This window comes from Solea senegalensis, linkage group LG5 (genome assembly GCF_019176455.1).
Source record: "Solea senegalensis isolate Sse05_10M linkage group LG5, IFAPA_SoseM_1, whole genome shotgun sequence".
Classification (NCBI taxonomy): domain Eukaryota; kingdom Metazoa; phylum Chordata; class Actinopteri; order Pleuronectiformes; family Soleidae; genus Solea; species Solea senegalensis.
Window position 1 is genome coordinate 2387907 of NC_058025.1, and position 15878 is coordinate 2403784.

Here is a 15878-nt window from a genome sequence, read left to right on the forward strand (position 1 = left end):
GTCTTTCTCCAGCTTTTTCCTTTCTCTCAGCGGCGTCCTCCGCCGTCACATCCACCATGATGATTTATTCATGTCACGAGAAGCGGCAGGTCAGCACCCGGCGACGGGCCAGAGCGAGGACGCGAAAAGAAAACCGAGCGGCTTGTACCTGCTTTCTTTTGCAGAACACAGAGATTATGAGGGGCGGTGTAAAGGTAAACCATACACGACTCGTTCACTCGTGTAACAGGAGCCAGATTCTGCTCTTCCTCCCAGATTTATGGACAACACTCATCTCTGCTTCCTTCATGACACACAAAGGTCACTTTTCAGCGCGTAACAGAGACTGCACTCGAAACAGAAACAGAAACAGAAACGTCCTCGTCGTGATTTATGCTTTCCTGTTTGAAGAGGAATGAAAAAAAGAATCTGACAATTGTTCTGGAGGAGAGTGAAGTTAAGTTGAATAGACTCGGCCCAGGAGAACAGAGGCAACATCGACGGCACGGCACCGGCGCTACCTCCGATTCTGAAGATCACTCTTCAAAGACGACGCAGATTATTCATCTTTAACATATCTTTCATTAGAATCAGGGAGACGTGAAAGGAATGAACAACAACATCAACGTTTATCCATCCATCCTCTACCACATGAGGGTCAGCTGACTTAGGGCGGAAGGCGGGGTCACACCCTGAACAGATCGCCAGTCCATATCCATACATATCGCAAACGGTCTAGGTCAAGGGTGTCCAATACGTCGATATCAAAGCTAGTGTGGGTAGACTGAAAAAAAACAAACCCACAAAAAAAGTTAGCCTACCATCCATCGGCCCTCTGAGATCTCACTTATACAATTCCACTGAAGAAAGGGTATGAAAATGAAGTAAGAAACCAAAAACTTCCATCCAGAGCGTTCACAGAAAGTTCACAGAACGTACGACGCTGACTTCCCTCCGAAGAGCAAAAGCTGAGAAAGAGAAAGATGAAGGAACTGAAATCCCAGTTGTCATCAGATTATGGTAATGAGTTGTTCATGCAGTGATGCAAGGGGCAAAAAAAAAAGCAGAAAAAGTCTGGGCACCCCTCGTCTAGGAGTTACGGTAATGAGAAGTGCGTGTGTCACAGTAGGGTTAAACGTCCAAACTCTAATCTCTGCAGAATAAAAGAGACTTTTGTAAAAATCCTGACCTTTTACCTAAACCAGATGTCAACGATCAACATAACATGTGTAAGCTTACGGGAAGTGATGGGAGTGAAAAGAGCCCGAAAACCTAGAACATAAGAAAAAAGAAATGTGTATAATTACACACAAACATAAAAGCCGTATCAAGTTCACAGAGATCGTCGTTTAAATGCGTCTCTTAACATCTTCCAAGCTCTTTTACCCGCATGATCAAAACCTGAAGCCCTCACTCCCCACGTCATATCAAAGCCACATGGTTGTTTTTTTTACTTTCATTGAATCAAACACTTCACTGTGTATATGATTTCAGTAAACACTCGTGGAAGTTCTCACAAACGGCAGCGAAAGGCCAGATTCCTCCTGAACAAACTCTTCTTCTCCTTCTCCTTCTCCTTCTCCTTCTTCTCCTCGACGTCTACTGTGAACACTGGAAATCCAGTCGGAAACAACATCCTGTTGCCGGCCTCTAGGAAGTGACCTCAGCTACAGAGAGGCCAGATAAAAAAAGAGTCCACATCAGAAAGAAAAACACCGGGCTGGTCGTAACGAGCTCTCCACCAGGCTCCAGTGTGTTCTGAGGGAGACCAGGTGGTGTGACACACATATGACTCTGATTAGGAGGCCTTGAGAGGAATAAGACGAGGAGGAGGAGGAGGAGGAGGAGGAGTGAGAGAGGGGGCGGATCCGTTTTGTATATGTTGCAACTCTTTGTGTTGTTCAAGGACTTGAACCAGGCATCGGGACAATCTGGCATCCGAGAGCGGAGCAGTTTGGGTATTGTTTTCTGTGTAAGACGCAGCTCAAGTGAAGCAGCTTGACGACACAAATGTTTCCATTACACGGTTCCAGCCATTACTACGACTTCTACTCACACAAACACACAAACGAGTGACTTGTGAAGCAGTTGTTTTGGGTGCAACTGAATCATTAGAATCGGTTGATTTCAAAAGATTTGTTGACAGAATCGTTCAGCACTTCGTGGCTTTCAGCAGTGCTGTTGCTAAATACAACAGACTCCGCTGTTAAATATTTCCTTTGTGACGTCTTCAGTGACGACACTCTCTGACCAATGAGTGGCCGGCAGTCTGTTGACGTCACATTTTAGTATCGCTCGGAACCTCGTCAAAAACACCAGGTACCAGGTTCTATCACTGATGGAAAAGCAAAAAAAGAAAAACCCAGTATAGAGTCGAGTGAAGTCGTGCTAGAACTGTAGAAGTGACGAAAAACTCGTAAAACCGGAGAACAATGTGGTATAATGGCACTTTCCAGTTGTAGAAGGAAGTTGGAATTTCCAAGTTTATTATAGTCTGAAGTCAACAGGAACAATCAAGTCAGATTTCCAAACCAGAATTTCAAGAAACCTCAAAAATCCCTCAAACTCAGGTTTTAAAGGAAATACTCTGATTTGCTTAATTGATGTAGATGCTCAAAATATGCCTAATTTCATTAGTTTCGTAATTTTGCACCTAGATTACATACTGTGTAATCAGCAAAGGCGGAGTGGGACGTGTCCACTTTAGACCTTTAGAGCTATTGTTTTTAAAACTTAAAACAGACCAGAACAACATACAGAAAATGTTCATAGAGAGTATGCAAACTAATATTCTATTATAAATGTTAAATCAGCCAATTTTTGCTCAGTTTGACACTGACATAAAGGACCTTTTCTGTGTTTTACACCATATTAAACCTCATTTTTACATGACAGAGGTTTTTTTTGGCTCTGGCGTCCACAGACTCGTAATCGCACTTCTGACCCGCACAGTTCCTCCGCCTGTGGGAGGGAGGGACGGTGCGGCGAGGGGGGAACTCTGGCCTCGTTCCTTAAACTGTCCATTCCATCCTGGAGCATTGTGTTTTTGCTTTGACTGGACTGATTAAATGTCTCCCGATATCAGGAGACACAAACACGCAGGCCCCGTCGGCCTGGACGCGGAGGATAAGGAGCACGGGTGGGGGGGTGGAAGCAGGAGGCCATTCTTCTCCTGGTGTGACGGGAATTGTGTTGGAACAAGCACCTGTCAGCTTCCCACCCCAACAATGACCACAGAGGTCAGACACAGAGCGCGTGAAGGAGGACACCCAACCCCGTCTTCTTCCAAATTCAAACAACTCAACAAATTACGTTCTAAATTACAAATCCTCAGATTTACTGTTACACAAAGCGGATAAACATCTGCATAAAATCTGCATAAATGGTTTTGCATTGGTAATAAGGTGAAGCAGCTGCTGAGGCTATATCCTCTTAGCCGTCCCTCCTCCCCCCGTCACCTTCATCTGTTCTACACCCAAAAAAAAAAAGAAGAACAGACCAAGAGCAGCAACATCTCCATGTCCTTCAAACTCCACCTTGAGATTCACCCTCTAAAAACTGAAGAACGGCCGCGGAGCACAGCACAATCACGGCTCCTCCAACCAGCGAGACACTCAGACAGAAAAAAGGTAGTAACCTCAATCGTGTGTCCTCTGCAATGAGCGCGGAAACTCATTATTTTGAAGGTCCAGTGTATGAATTTTAGAAAAGTTTAGAGGTAAAAAGGGAAAATACTACTAAGTAAGTACACTTGCAACTTCCGTGAAAATAAAAACAGACTTTTTAAGGGAGCGTCAGTAATTCCATAATTCCTCTCTAAAAAAACACTCTTCGTAACGTCTGTCTGACACCGAGTGTAGAACATCTCGGCATCGTTGGCTGACCAGGAAGTGACTGTGCATTTAGACAATAAAATTTAATTAAAAACAAACAAACCAGCGAGAGTGCACGCTCCACGTCTTTTACGACGCAAACAAACACAAACAACATCCTTTTTCTGGTTTTTGAAGGCAGCTCTAGTGACATGACACTCACAGTGTCGCAACACTTTGCAGTGTCACCACTAGAGGTCACTAATTCCTGCACAGTGGACATTTAAATTGGGCTCCACCATTGGGCTAATTATTCAGTGAAGCTGCCACTTCAGTCATCTCAGCAGCTCCCAGGTTTTACGGCAGATTTTTGTGACGCTACACGTGAACGGCAGCCGCCTCTTACCTCTCTGTCCTTTAGCTTCATGGCCAGAACCAGCTGGTTGCGATGGTTAGTCAGCGCCTCGCGGTAGTTTCCCTTGGAGAAGAATGCCGAGCCCAGATTCCCATGAGCGCGGCATTCCCCTGTTTGGTCACCTGGACAGAGAGGGGAGGGGGGGGAATAATTACAGTCCGGAACCACAAGATTAAAAAAAGCAGCTGGTGTTTATTTGACATCATCGCGCCGCGGCCACCGCTTATGAAACATGTGATGTGATGAACCCACATCTATGCCGCTGCCGACGTGCCACTGTCGCCTTAAAAGGGAGAGTGGACGTTACATGTTGTTCACAGTACAGCAGCTTCACTGACAGCTGGTCGTGTTGATCTCAGAGCGGCAGAGGATAAAAAGCAGCGGAAAGCCTTATTATTTCTGCCTCACACACACACACACACACACACACGGGGCCAAAGTTAAAGTGTGAGTCTCTGTGTGCCACCTGAGAACCACAGCTCCTTATCTCCAGCTGCTTCACCCAGTCATGTGTCAAACTGTGTGGGGGTGAGAAGAGTGGAGCCAGTCAGTACTACTCTCTGTTTTCATTTTCCTCCTATCTCACCTTCCTTTGTTGCCCTTCCTTCCGTCCTTCACTGTCTTTCTCTCGTGTTTCTTCACTGAACTCCGTGAATATCAACACTTTTTCCAGTAAAGACTTTTTAAAGATTTTAAAAACAATTAAAGTTACCAAAGTGCTGCACAACAGATAAAAAACAGTAAAATAAAGGAAGTTAAAGTAAAAATACAATAAATACATTAAAAGCATATAAAAGGCAACCATAAGATCAGATAAAACTTTTTTTGAATATGCCCTCGCGTACATTATGTCGGATTGTTTGTCTCTTATGTGAGATGCTAAAAATCGTACTTACCCAACTGATTTCTTTATTATCCTTATATTTGCATAACACAGTATTTTACACTGGCAATCTGCTTTTTAACTGAGAAACACAGGAACTAGAACCAGCAGCCATGCTAACAGCTCAGCTAGCATATTATGTGCTAACAAGTTTCCTCCCGTTGACCCAAAAACTATTAGTTTACACTATAAGAATGTTTATTTTAATTTTTTATTTTTGTCGACGTTTATGCCACACTCGCAAATGCCTGCTCCAGAGTGCTTTAAGCCAAATGGTAGCATTAGAATGCTATCGTAAAATGATAGCCTAAGTTTAGCCTACTATCTTTTGTGTGTGTGTTGCAGCATGCTACATATGCTAACTAGCTCAACTGGCAGAGGTGTCTTTACTTGAGTTGTGAACCCAAGTACGAGGCAAAAGGTTTGTTGAAAACGTGAAGGGGTCACACCACAGTTGTTATAATTAGTAAAAACATTAGCTCACATTAGCTCCATAAAACAATCTGGGAATATATTTTATACCCAATAATAACAAGTTATTCTCCAGTTGTGTCTTACCTAAGGTCTTGGCCACCTCTAAGTCCTGCTGCATGTAGCCCGTGCTCTTCTCCGTGTTGCCCAGGGACCAGTGGGCGCTGCTGAGGGCCGAGAAGACGGAGCCGCGTAGCTTGAGGCTGCACGTGCCGATCTTCAAAGCTGCCTCCAGCACCACAACAGAAGCCGTGTGGTGGCTGGCTGTCAGCAGCTCCTGCCCAATCACGGACACCACCACAAAGGGACTTTTGTCCAGCTTCATCTTTTGCAGCTGCTGATAGGTGGGCTCCAGAGACTCTGTGCAGGAGGGACACAACAAGCAAAGATTAAAACCAGACTCTGAAACGTAACATTGCGCTTACATGGCGACTGAAAACAGCATCTGACATTGATTGCTGTTTTCCCACCGTGTCTAAATTCAGATTGTACTTTTCTTCAGTGATGGGTGTGTTTCGTCTGCGCGGATAAGCGCGGCCTGTAGCTCTGCTGAGTGGCAGCTTTCATCGACAATAACTCAACAAAGACAGCCTCTTTCCCGTCCGTCCACGCTGAATGGGGTAATCTTGGGCACTGCATAGAAACTGCCTACGATTATATTATTATGCTTTCTCTGGGTGTCAGTTGACATGGTTGTTTGTGAACACAGGAAAAGCTGAGAGGGTTTTTCAGAAAGATGGAGAAACTAATGCAGCTAATGCACAACAGTAGCAGCAGCAGCGGAATGCAGAGTGAAGGAGACACACAAGGTGACCTTTGAAGAGGCTGAAAATGCACACAATGACATAAATCAATGTTGGGCCGCACGGGATTCAGGATCCACAGCCCCTTTTATAACACAAAGCCTGCTGGCAGACACCGGCGTCGAACAACAGGACAGGAGGGCAAAGCAGGAACACTCAAGTGTGTTTTCATGCATTTGTACCAGAGGTGTACTGATTAGCCGCATGGCCAATTCATCAGGACAATGGTTGTTAAGTGCACTAAAACTACATGTTTAATTCAAATGTTCACACAGTTTTCTTTTGATTACCTGTTTCATGTATTTATTATTAGGTTATGTATTATTTGTTCTAGATAAATAGCTAGTTTGACAGATGGCACCTTTCAAGCTAGCTAGATAATGTAATAATCTAATGAGCTAGACATCAGCTTTCTTTCTTTTTTCTGTCTGTCTGTCTAGGGTAGCTAGCTAGAGTGAGATATATAGAAGTGTAAGTTAGGTAGGTTTCTAGATAAATAAATGGATAATGTGCTTTCTTTCAACTAGCAAGACAGAGAGGTATTGAGCTAGCTAGATAGCTCGCTAGAACTAGCTACAGACAGTTGCATTTGTACTTTAAATTCAAATTGACATCACATCCTGGGTCAGTTTACACACACGAGAGAGCAGCTATGAACTTAATTGTGTTTGTTTGTTAGAAAACAGATCGCAGAGACAGACTGTAAGTATTATTATTATTAAAATGTAATATTGTACTACATGAAATGACAAGGAAAATAGAAAAAAGAGATGATCTCTAATTTGTATGTGTCTCTTTATACAGTATATGTGTACAGTGCATCAGTTTAATACTGTAAATACTGCCGTTAACTAGGTCAACTCACTTCACAGGACACAGTGTGTGATACGCTTTTTAATCATAAACTGCTACTTTAATTTGTTTATACAAACACTTACGGAGCAACAAGTGCACACGGTAGAATATTTGAACAAACTCGACAAACACACACGCACACACAGAGATGCTAATTCACCTATACACACACACACACACACACACAGATGCTAATCCACCTCGAAAACACATAACACAATACGAGCTGCTTCATCCTCACATAAGCACTCAAACGCTTAAGCGATGATGCTCTTGAAAAAGAGCATCACTTGTGTTCCGGCACTTGGCAGAATGTCGTGCTCACAGAGACGGCACGTGCGTATAATATCCATTCATAGCCTGTAATTGCTTTTAGAGTGACACCAAACGTTGAGTCATAAATCAAACACTGGCAGAATTTGTTCTTTTTTTTTTTTAAGAAAAGGGTTGGTGGCTGCTGTATTCATGAGCTGGTTGATATGACATCTGAGTGTGTTGTGACACACAAGTCGGATGCTTTAGCTGGCACAAAGTGGGCCTAGATGTAAAGACGTACGACCTCTATCCTCATTCATGAATAAAAATGAAACTTTCATGGTTTATCCTTTTGGAAATTAGCCTTTTTTTCTGCTGAGATCTTTTTTGTTGTTGTTTTTGTTCCCGGATTTATTCCCCGTTTAGAGCATTTATTGGCACTTTTCCATTATACAATATCAGTCACGTTGTCTTCCATTACTTCATAGTTCCTCCTCAACATGGGTGCGCGAAAGTGCCGTGACAAGGTTTCAAAGAGGATGAATATGCATGAAAATCAAAACATTTCATATAAAATAACGTCATTTATTGACATTACTTTGTAAAGCACCTGTTTCCACTCCAACATAGAAGTTTACCTTTGTTAATTCTAATAGGAATTCTAGAAAAGATCACATTTATACAAGAAATAAAAGGGGGAAACATCCCAAGGGGCAGCATAAATGATAATGTGACATTAAAATTAAGACCAGTTGGAAAATTCTCCCTTTCCCAAATCTCTCCAGGGCGATCAGATGTTGGGGTTTTGTGAGCGGCCCCTCTGGTGTCTTTAAGGAGAAGTCAATGGCTCTTTGCTCAGAGGCACCTCAGCAGGTGCGAGCGAACGCGGGGGCCAGACTCGCCACTTAAAGGACAATCTTTTCAAGTGCAAATGATCCAGCCTGGGTCAATAAATGCCACGCTGCGAAGCCATCATTTTTACGCTTTATCTGAAAAGATCTGCGGGTCAAAAAAAAAAGCGGCCCCTTTTAGCATATGTGAAAAACAATCCGGTAATTAACGCCTAATGGACCCTTTGCACTCGCTCTCTGGCCCCGAGCAGATGAATGGGTGATAGAGCTGGAGCAGGATGAATGCTAAGAATATTACCCATGTGAATACGTACATACACTGAAACACGGCTTCCACTCCATAAAACTGTGAGAGGCAGATTTCCCACAGCGCAGACGACGACACAGATGGAGTGCGCTTGATATTGGAGGGGGGGAATTTTTTTTTTTTGCTGCCAGCTTGATTGGGAGCGGCAGATGGAGAGACAGCAATACAGTGCAGTGCTGGCTTTGTTGTACAGTATACGAGTCACAGGAGAGCACAACATGTGCTTAAAGCTGCAATAATGAGAAGAAACCTTGATCAGTGCAAGGAGCAGTGGTTAGGGGCGGGCACTGAGAGTCTGGAACGAATTGGTGCGTGTTCCTCGTAGGTTCGTACCAATGTATCTAAGAAAAAGGTGCCACTATCAATATTCATGTTTATTTCAACTTAACTTTAGGAGAAAATCGCAGAGCAGCTCGCAAGCGTTTTTCCCTACAAATCTTCACCGAATACCAAAGTTTGATATTTCCCTGCACTGTTTACTCCAGAAGTCGAACGATTAATCTGTTCTGACTTCTAAAAATTGGCATAAAAAAACACAATATTATACTTCAAACTAGTACCCAATTTTTTTTGCGCTCATTAGCTTAAATTTGTGAAAAATGCAAGGACCTGCCCTCTGGTGGTGATTTAAGTAGTGCACTCTTCACAGGGTTCCCACACCTTGGATGACCCCAAATTCAACTTCGACCATTTCAGGACTTTCCAGGTCCAATTCTATCAAATTCAATGATCAAATGTGTTGACACAGCTTAATAAGATGGGAGGAAGACTTGTAAGAGCTTTGTCTTCGTCCATGATGATAAGCCCTTTTATTGATTTGCAGAACACTCTGTATCTGGACAACTGATTGTCCTTTTTGGGATCTTTTTTTGTCTTTGGTGAGAGAGAGACATCACGTCGTCATTTGCTCTCTCTTGTCTTTTTCAAGGATTTCAAGGATGCATGGGAAGCCTGTCTTCCTCACAACTGTCCATCTGCATTCAATCATCCTCATCATCAAATTATAGAAAGATATCACAAAAAGGGTTGGCATTATGTATATGATAATCATTATCGATATCAGCATTGGTATCGATGAAAACCTTATTGATACCAATCCCAAGTAGGGTTCATATTTGTGTCAGAATGTATAGAAGAGTAAGATTTGGGGGGATTATAAATATCATACCATCTTTGCTGTGGAAAGAAAACCAGCTTTGACGAACTCGCTGATCCTTGGAAGACAATATTGCTGTGTCAGCTTCATTATTCATGGTTCTTCGTCCTTATTTATTGATCTTCTTGTTGCGGTACAAACCTCAAGCTTTGCTTGTTGGCAAAAAACAAAAGAAAAGACGGGGAATAACAAACAAAAACAAAGGTGCTTCGGGGAGAGCTGAAGACATCACAGTGTTGTCGAGATGTTTGGTGTTGCAAGATAAATGGCTGAGACGAGCGAGCGCTGCAATCACCGCTCGATAAAATCAACTCTTCCTTGACAACATGGCATCAATGTTGAGTTTATACACAAAAGGGAATAATGCTGTCTTTATAAAACTGCTGTAGGAGAGTTAAGTGTAATTACAATGTGGATTACAGCTCCTCAGCGGAGCTAAAATCTGTCTTTACAAACCAAAATTAGGAGGTGGAGAAGCCTTTAAGTGCAGTGATATCACTTACTTATAGGTTTTCAATGACGCCACTCGCCGTATTTTTGGTTCAAAGGGAAACCGCGTGTTCGTGTTGTCGGAATAAAGTTTCCTGGGTGTTGTTCAAACTCCAGTTAAACCCGTGGAAGAGTTTTATTCTTACGACAAGCTGATTCCGGGGATGAGTGTTGCCGTCGTGCCTGTAAACGTGACGCCCTGCTGCCTCAAAGCAGAGAGAAAGCAATGCTCCCCCGGTTTTTACTTTACCAGGAGACTTTGGCTGAGTAACACTGATTATCCTCCCTCTGTGCTGGCGTAACATTGATTATCACCCCCAATGCCAGAAGCCCCTCTGAGAGGATCATTGCTCTTAATCCTTTGACCTAGCTACCTCTCGTCAACACACCTTGGATTAGGTCCTCTGGTGGTTGCTTGGCACTGTGGGAAATAGGGTAAACAATTAGCAGATTAAAAGGCTTGGGCTAAATGTTGGTCTTCCCCTACTGAGCTGAGCCATTCTGGTCCATGATACACTGGTCTGGGCTCACACCCAAACCCCTCTTTCTTGTCTTGGTTCCAGTGACAGGCTCATATACCCCCGTGTCGCTCAGATGGGACCTTCCTTGTCTTTATTCACTTTGCAATATTGTTTTTTCTTTCCCCTTCTGAATTTGTGCGAGAAAATTCCGAGGCGCGCTGCGCTGTGTTCAGTCAAAGAAGGAAAAAGGTTCCTCACAGAGCTGCTGGTCTCAGAGTACAGCTCAGTGCATTTGGACATTTTAAAGAAAGGCACAGATTTGAGCATGAGTTGCTGCATCTATACTAGTAAAGTTTTCTATAAAAATGACTCGTTTGGCCTCCATACTACCCCGGCATTTTAGCGCTTCGTAGTAGTAGCAGTAGTAGTAGTAATGCTTCTGGCTCCATTTCAGTTTGAAATAGTGTTAGTTTGAAAGTGTTTTTAGTCAGGATGTTTAAAACTGGAGACCTTTGGAAACCACGACGGTTCCAGAACTCTATCTTTACTGGTTCTTATCCGCTAAATTTTCGAATTTATTTCAAGTTGACGTTAAATCTTGTTGTCTGTCTTACATTCGTTTGTCATACGTAAAACTTTCTAAAACTTAGAAAACGACCGCACGTTTTCAGGTGTGATCAGGTCCTGTCCACATGTAGGAGGGTATTTTTTGAAAACTTCGACAACTTCTTCTATTTGACAATGTTAGCATGTTTGTTTACATGAGACAAGTTGTGCAATGGCCTTGGACTGAGCCAAACTTGGGCTAGTGTTAGCATTAGCAAACTGGACTTTTAACATGCTTACACGTCCATATTTGGTGCATTCAATTAACATCAGAATTTGGAACTGGGAGCGTTGACAGGGGTTTCATTTGAGACGTATCTTGGACAAACCACAGTTTGTTATCCACTTGTATTGCTAACAATGGTTATTTGCACACACAAAAAGCATAGCAGCAAGTCCACAGATGGTACAGATCCAATAGTACTTTATTTATTTATCGTTTGACCGACACGAGTGGCCTTCTTGGAATCCTAAGTCAGGGTTTGTGAAATTTCCCCAACTTTCTGAGTTGGAAATCCAACTTGAGGGTGTTTTCAGTTAAAACTTCTGACTTGAGACTCGAAAAGTCGGACAATACAGAGTGGTTTTGAATTTTTAAGTGTTTAAGTGTCATCTTCTGACTGGCCAACAAGGCTTTACACTCACAGTTGCATATATTGCCCCCTGTTGACAGTTAACATTTTTGTGTTTACATGCAGATGAAGACGTTTCTGAAAACTTATGTGGACAGGATTATTTTTTTTTTTTAAAAAACGGTACGAGGGAAACCTCAGTTATGAAAAACACCCACCGACGTGTGGACCGGGCCTCAAATTGGACGCAGATTATTTCCGACACGGCGCTGAAACGGTCGTCTGGAAGCAGGTCGTTTTTTATTCGAAACCTCTCCCCTCTTTAAATGAAAACATAGTAGTATGAGTGCAGCTAAAGTAGGACAGTGGGATGACTCAGCCTGTGTTGGCAGTCAGTGTCATCCACATCTGAGGCTCGTTACGTCCTCTACACTCATCATCTGAAGTAGACAAAAAATCAAAGTTACCAGGTTTTGTATTGAGGCTCATTAGTCTCACGTTGACTCATGGACCACCAGGTCAATGCAGTTTGCTGATACAACACATGATAATGAATAACACGCACGTTTTTAGAAACAACCGTGGCTCTGATAGGTTTTATTTAAAAAGCCACTTAGCTTTGGGGGGGGATTGTAGCCCAGAGGGGCAGATGCAGACAATAGCATTAGTGCTGGATGCTCATTAAGATAACGGGGTCTATCTGTGTGTGTGATCGTCCCAACTGACAATAAGATTATGCTGAAGCTGCAGGCGTCAGGCCTCGGAGAGCGGAGGTAAGTGCTTGACACCGGCGGTCAGTCACGGAGACAAAGAGAGAGCGACGGATAGAGAACGGACAGCCTGCTCTGCCGGGGTTAAAAAGTGACAGCTAAAGTCACCCCGACACACTTATTGACTGACTGAGCACGAGGATTATCTACGAGACAGGCTTTTAAGTAGAGGTAGGTCCTCGGAACACGAGGACACAGTCAAATGGAGAGACAACACACGGGCTCCCCATTCAATTTGTGCATAAAAAATGGGTGAAAATCTTGAAATGATCACATTTAAGCATGAGAGGGTACAAAAGTTGGTGAACCGATCGAATAAGTGCAAGATTCAGCGAATAAAGGGTGAGGTTGACGAGTAAACAACAACATTCCTGCACTTGTGCACCTGACGCACCTACTGTTCACTAACAGACGCTGTAAACCACAGACTGTACTGTAAATAAAAGATAGAATGAAAGTAGTTTCCAGTTTCCTCCTGAAGCCAACCAGGTAATAGAAAATATTATGTTCAGCCACCAGGGGGCAACTCCAATGGTCGCTAAAAGAATTCAGTTTGAGTTGAAGTCTATGGGACTAGGATTTATAGCAAGTAAATGGTCTAAATCACTAGTTTCTGTCTTCTTTGTAAAGTACAGTATGTTTGTATACGTTAAGAATTGTAAGGTTTTCGTAGCCTTAGAATAAATCTTTAAGGTCAAAAGGCCTTGCTGCCGTTTTGTGTTGCTGTGTTTCGACAGCGCCTCTAGTGGACAAACCAGCAAAAAAGAACAACTTCCAATGTGTCCATAAAGGTTCTTGGACAGCTTTGGGAAAGGGAGCAGTCGTCAGTCTACCTCAGGAGTCCTACCATCTACAGTCTCACCAGTAGATGTCACTAATTCTCACACCCAGACGCACAAATACACAAACAGGTGAATTCCTTACCTCGCAGTGGCGACTTCATGGCGGCCTCGACCATCCCCACCAGTAACTGCAGGCTCTTGGGGTCTTGAGCCAGCCCGGAGGCGAAGGCGGCCAGTGCGTCGGCATGGCGACCAAGGTACTGAAGGGCAACACCCTGTCGGAAGTATGCCTGCAGAGGGAGGGAGAGAGAGGCCGAGTCATCAGTGCTCCAGTCGAGTGCCGCAGCGTGAGGCTTTACACAAACACATTAACCAGACACAGTCATTTCACGCCATTTGCATTTTTTCCACATGAGTAGTTTTTCAGAACATGGCACCTCTTTCTGCTTTGTGTTCCCATAATGGTTTGATCACTGGCTTTTTTTGTACTTGTTAATTGGATTCTAAGTTTTACATAAACGCTCGTGTAACACCCGGGCCGGGTGCTTTCTCAGGAGCAACGGTGGCTTTTAACGACTCGAAATATGTATTTTATTTCCCTCGCTCTCTCTCTGTGTGTTTGCTGCAGAAGTGAACTGCACACAAGGAGAGCGCTGGGATTTCTCTTTGGCTGTTTGAGGAGAAAAGAGAAGAGAGAGACGACTTATTCAAGTCTTACTGCAGGAGAATGAAAGAACACCCATGATCAGGCATTGGAAGATGTAAAAATGTCCTTCACAATTATCTGTGACAGAATAATATAGCTATAATAGATTTGTACGTGTGAAAAGGAGCCGTAAATGTATTTATTCTGCATGAATTCACTATTTTTTAAGTTATATTTATTTGGTACGTGATCATAAGGACAAGCATGGATAATTTAATAATGTACATAACCAAAATTATGTGGGAATTATTAAAAAATGATGACAAAATGTGACAAAAACTTGTACTGTCACAAACGCGTGGCTAAGGATACGTAGTAGGTAATAAAATTATTATAAATCGTGAGTTCCTGGAATGACAAGAAATATGGATGCTCCCCCTAGTGGCAAATCAAGACGGACATCATTTTCGAAATACATTTTAATGACTTTTCTCCATTGACATTCACTGTGATCCACTTCTAGTTAAGTTCTGTTTATTGCGATTAGAGATACCACTTTCCCGTGTCCAATACCGATATCACACGATAAACACGAGCATCTACAGATACCGTATATATCAGACTGATACAGGTCATTTTAGACCTTTTAAACTAACATCTGTGGTCGCCATATGAAGCTATTTCAAAGACATAATAAACAGCCCAGAACCAGTGACACCATCTGAGACTGAACAGCCATTTTTGGATGATTCCGCACCAATGATATTTCCTATTTGCGCTGCATGATATTTTCTTCCACTCCTACCCATAAATACTTCAGACTACAGTCTGTTAGTCGGGAGAGAAAAGCAGTGAAGTAGCACCAGGGCTTGTTTGGTGTTTTGGATATGTGACTGTGCTCCAATCTGACATTAATTAAACTTAATTGACCTCCAGTCGTTTATTCACAGAGCAGAGAAAGTCGCGAGCAAAAGTAATTCACTAAAACCAAGATTTAGAGTCAAACACTGTGTGAGAGACCAACATGTTTTGGAACATTCCTCTGATTGAAAGCTAAAACAGACGCAGTCCTCACAATCCAAAGTCCCATCAATAACAGTTCTTTCTTTTCTTCACTTTGTCTGTTTGGACACGACAGGGAAAAGTTTGTGACTCAGTATGTTTGTGCCTAAAGCCCTGATCAGACAATAATCCGGTGAGTTGTTAAACCAGATTCTGGTCCAGTCAGAACTGGAGCCGACTCATTATTCGCCATCCAAAAAAAAAAAAAGCTAAGTCGAAGCAAAACTGCGTCTCAGAATAGACGATGATCACGAGGAGACACACGATTAGAGCAGAAAATGAGGGATCAGCGGAGGAACGACACACTCTGCCGCCGATATTTAAACCGTTTTTCTGAGTGGGATTAAGCAAAAGTCCCCGCCCGTGGTCGTGCGGTAACCTCGCCGGGTCGCCGCGGCCACTCCACGCCCACAACTTCCAAAAGTGACACGAGAGCTAATTTGCCATTAGCATCCAACACGCCTTTTCATTCATTAGCCCTCTCTGTTAGCGGCGCCGGCAACGAGAGGAGGCGGGGAGGGATTAAGGAAAATGAGACATGACATTGAATTTATAGAGACCAGTAATTAATTTTGCTTCCCGCCGTATAAAACCCCCCGCCGCCCCGCCTCCCCTGCCGACTCCCAACCTCTCCAGATCTGCCCCTCTCGCATCACAACTCTATTGAAAATGACGAGGACAGAGATTAGATTCAAAGCATTAA

At 43.1% G+C, this 15878-nt stretch overlaps 1 protein-coding gene across 1 annotated transcript in view; it reads right to left on the reverse strand.

Moving 5' to 3' along the window:
• Positions 1-905: 905 nt before the first annotated feature.
• The window catches only part of LOC122769412 (tetratricopeptide repeat protein 28-like), a 164265-nt gene continuing 149292 nt past the window's right edge, over positions 906-15878 (reverse strand). Inside the window, exons 3-6 of the mRNA XM_044025932.1 lie at positions 13610-13757; positions 5648-5920; positions 4198-4328; positions 906-947 (exon numbers count right to left, since the gene is read on the reverse strand). Coding sequence (XP_043881867.1) covers positions 906-947; positions 4198-4328; positions 5648-5920; positions 13610-13757 — 594 coding nt within the window. The remainder of the gene's footprint in view (positions 948-4197; positions 4329-5647; positions 5921-13609; positions 13758-15878) is intronic.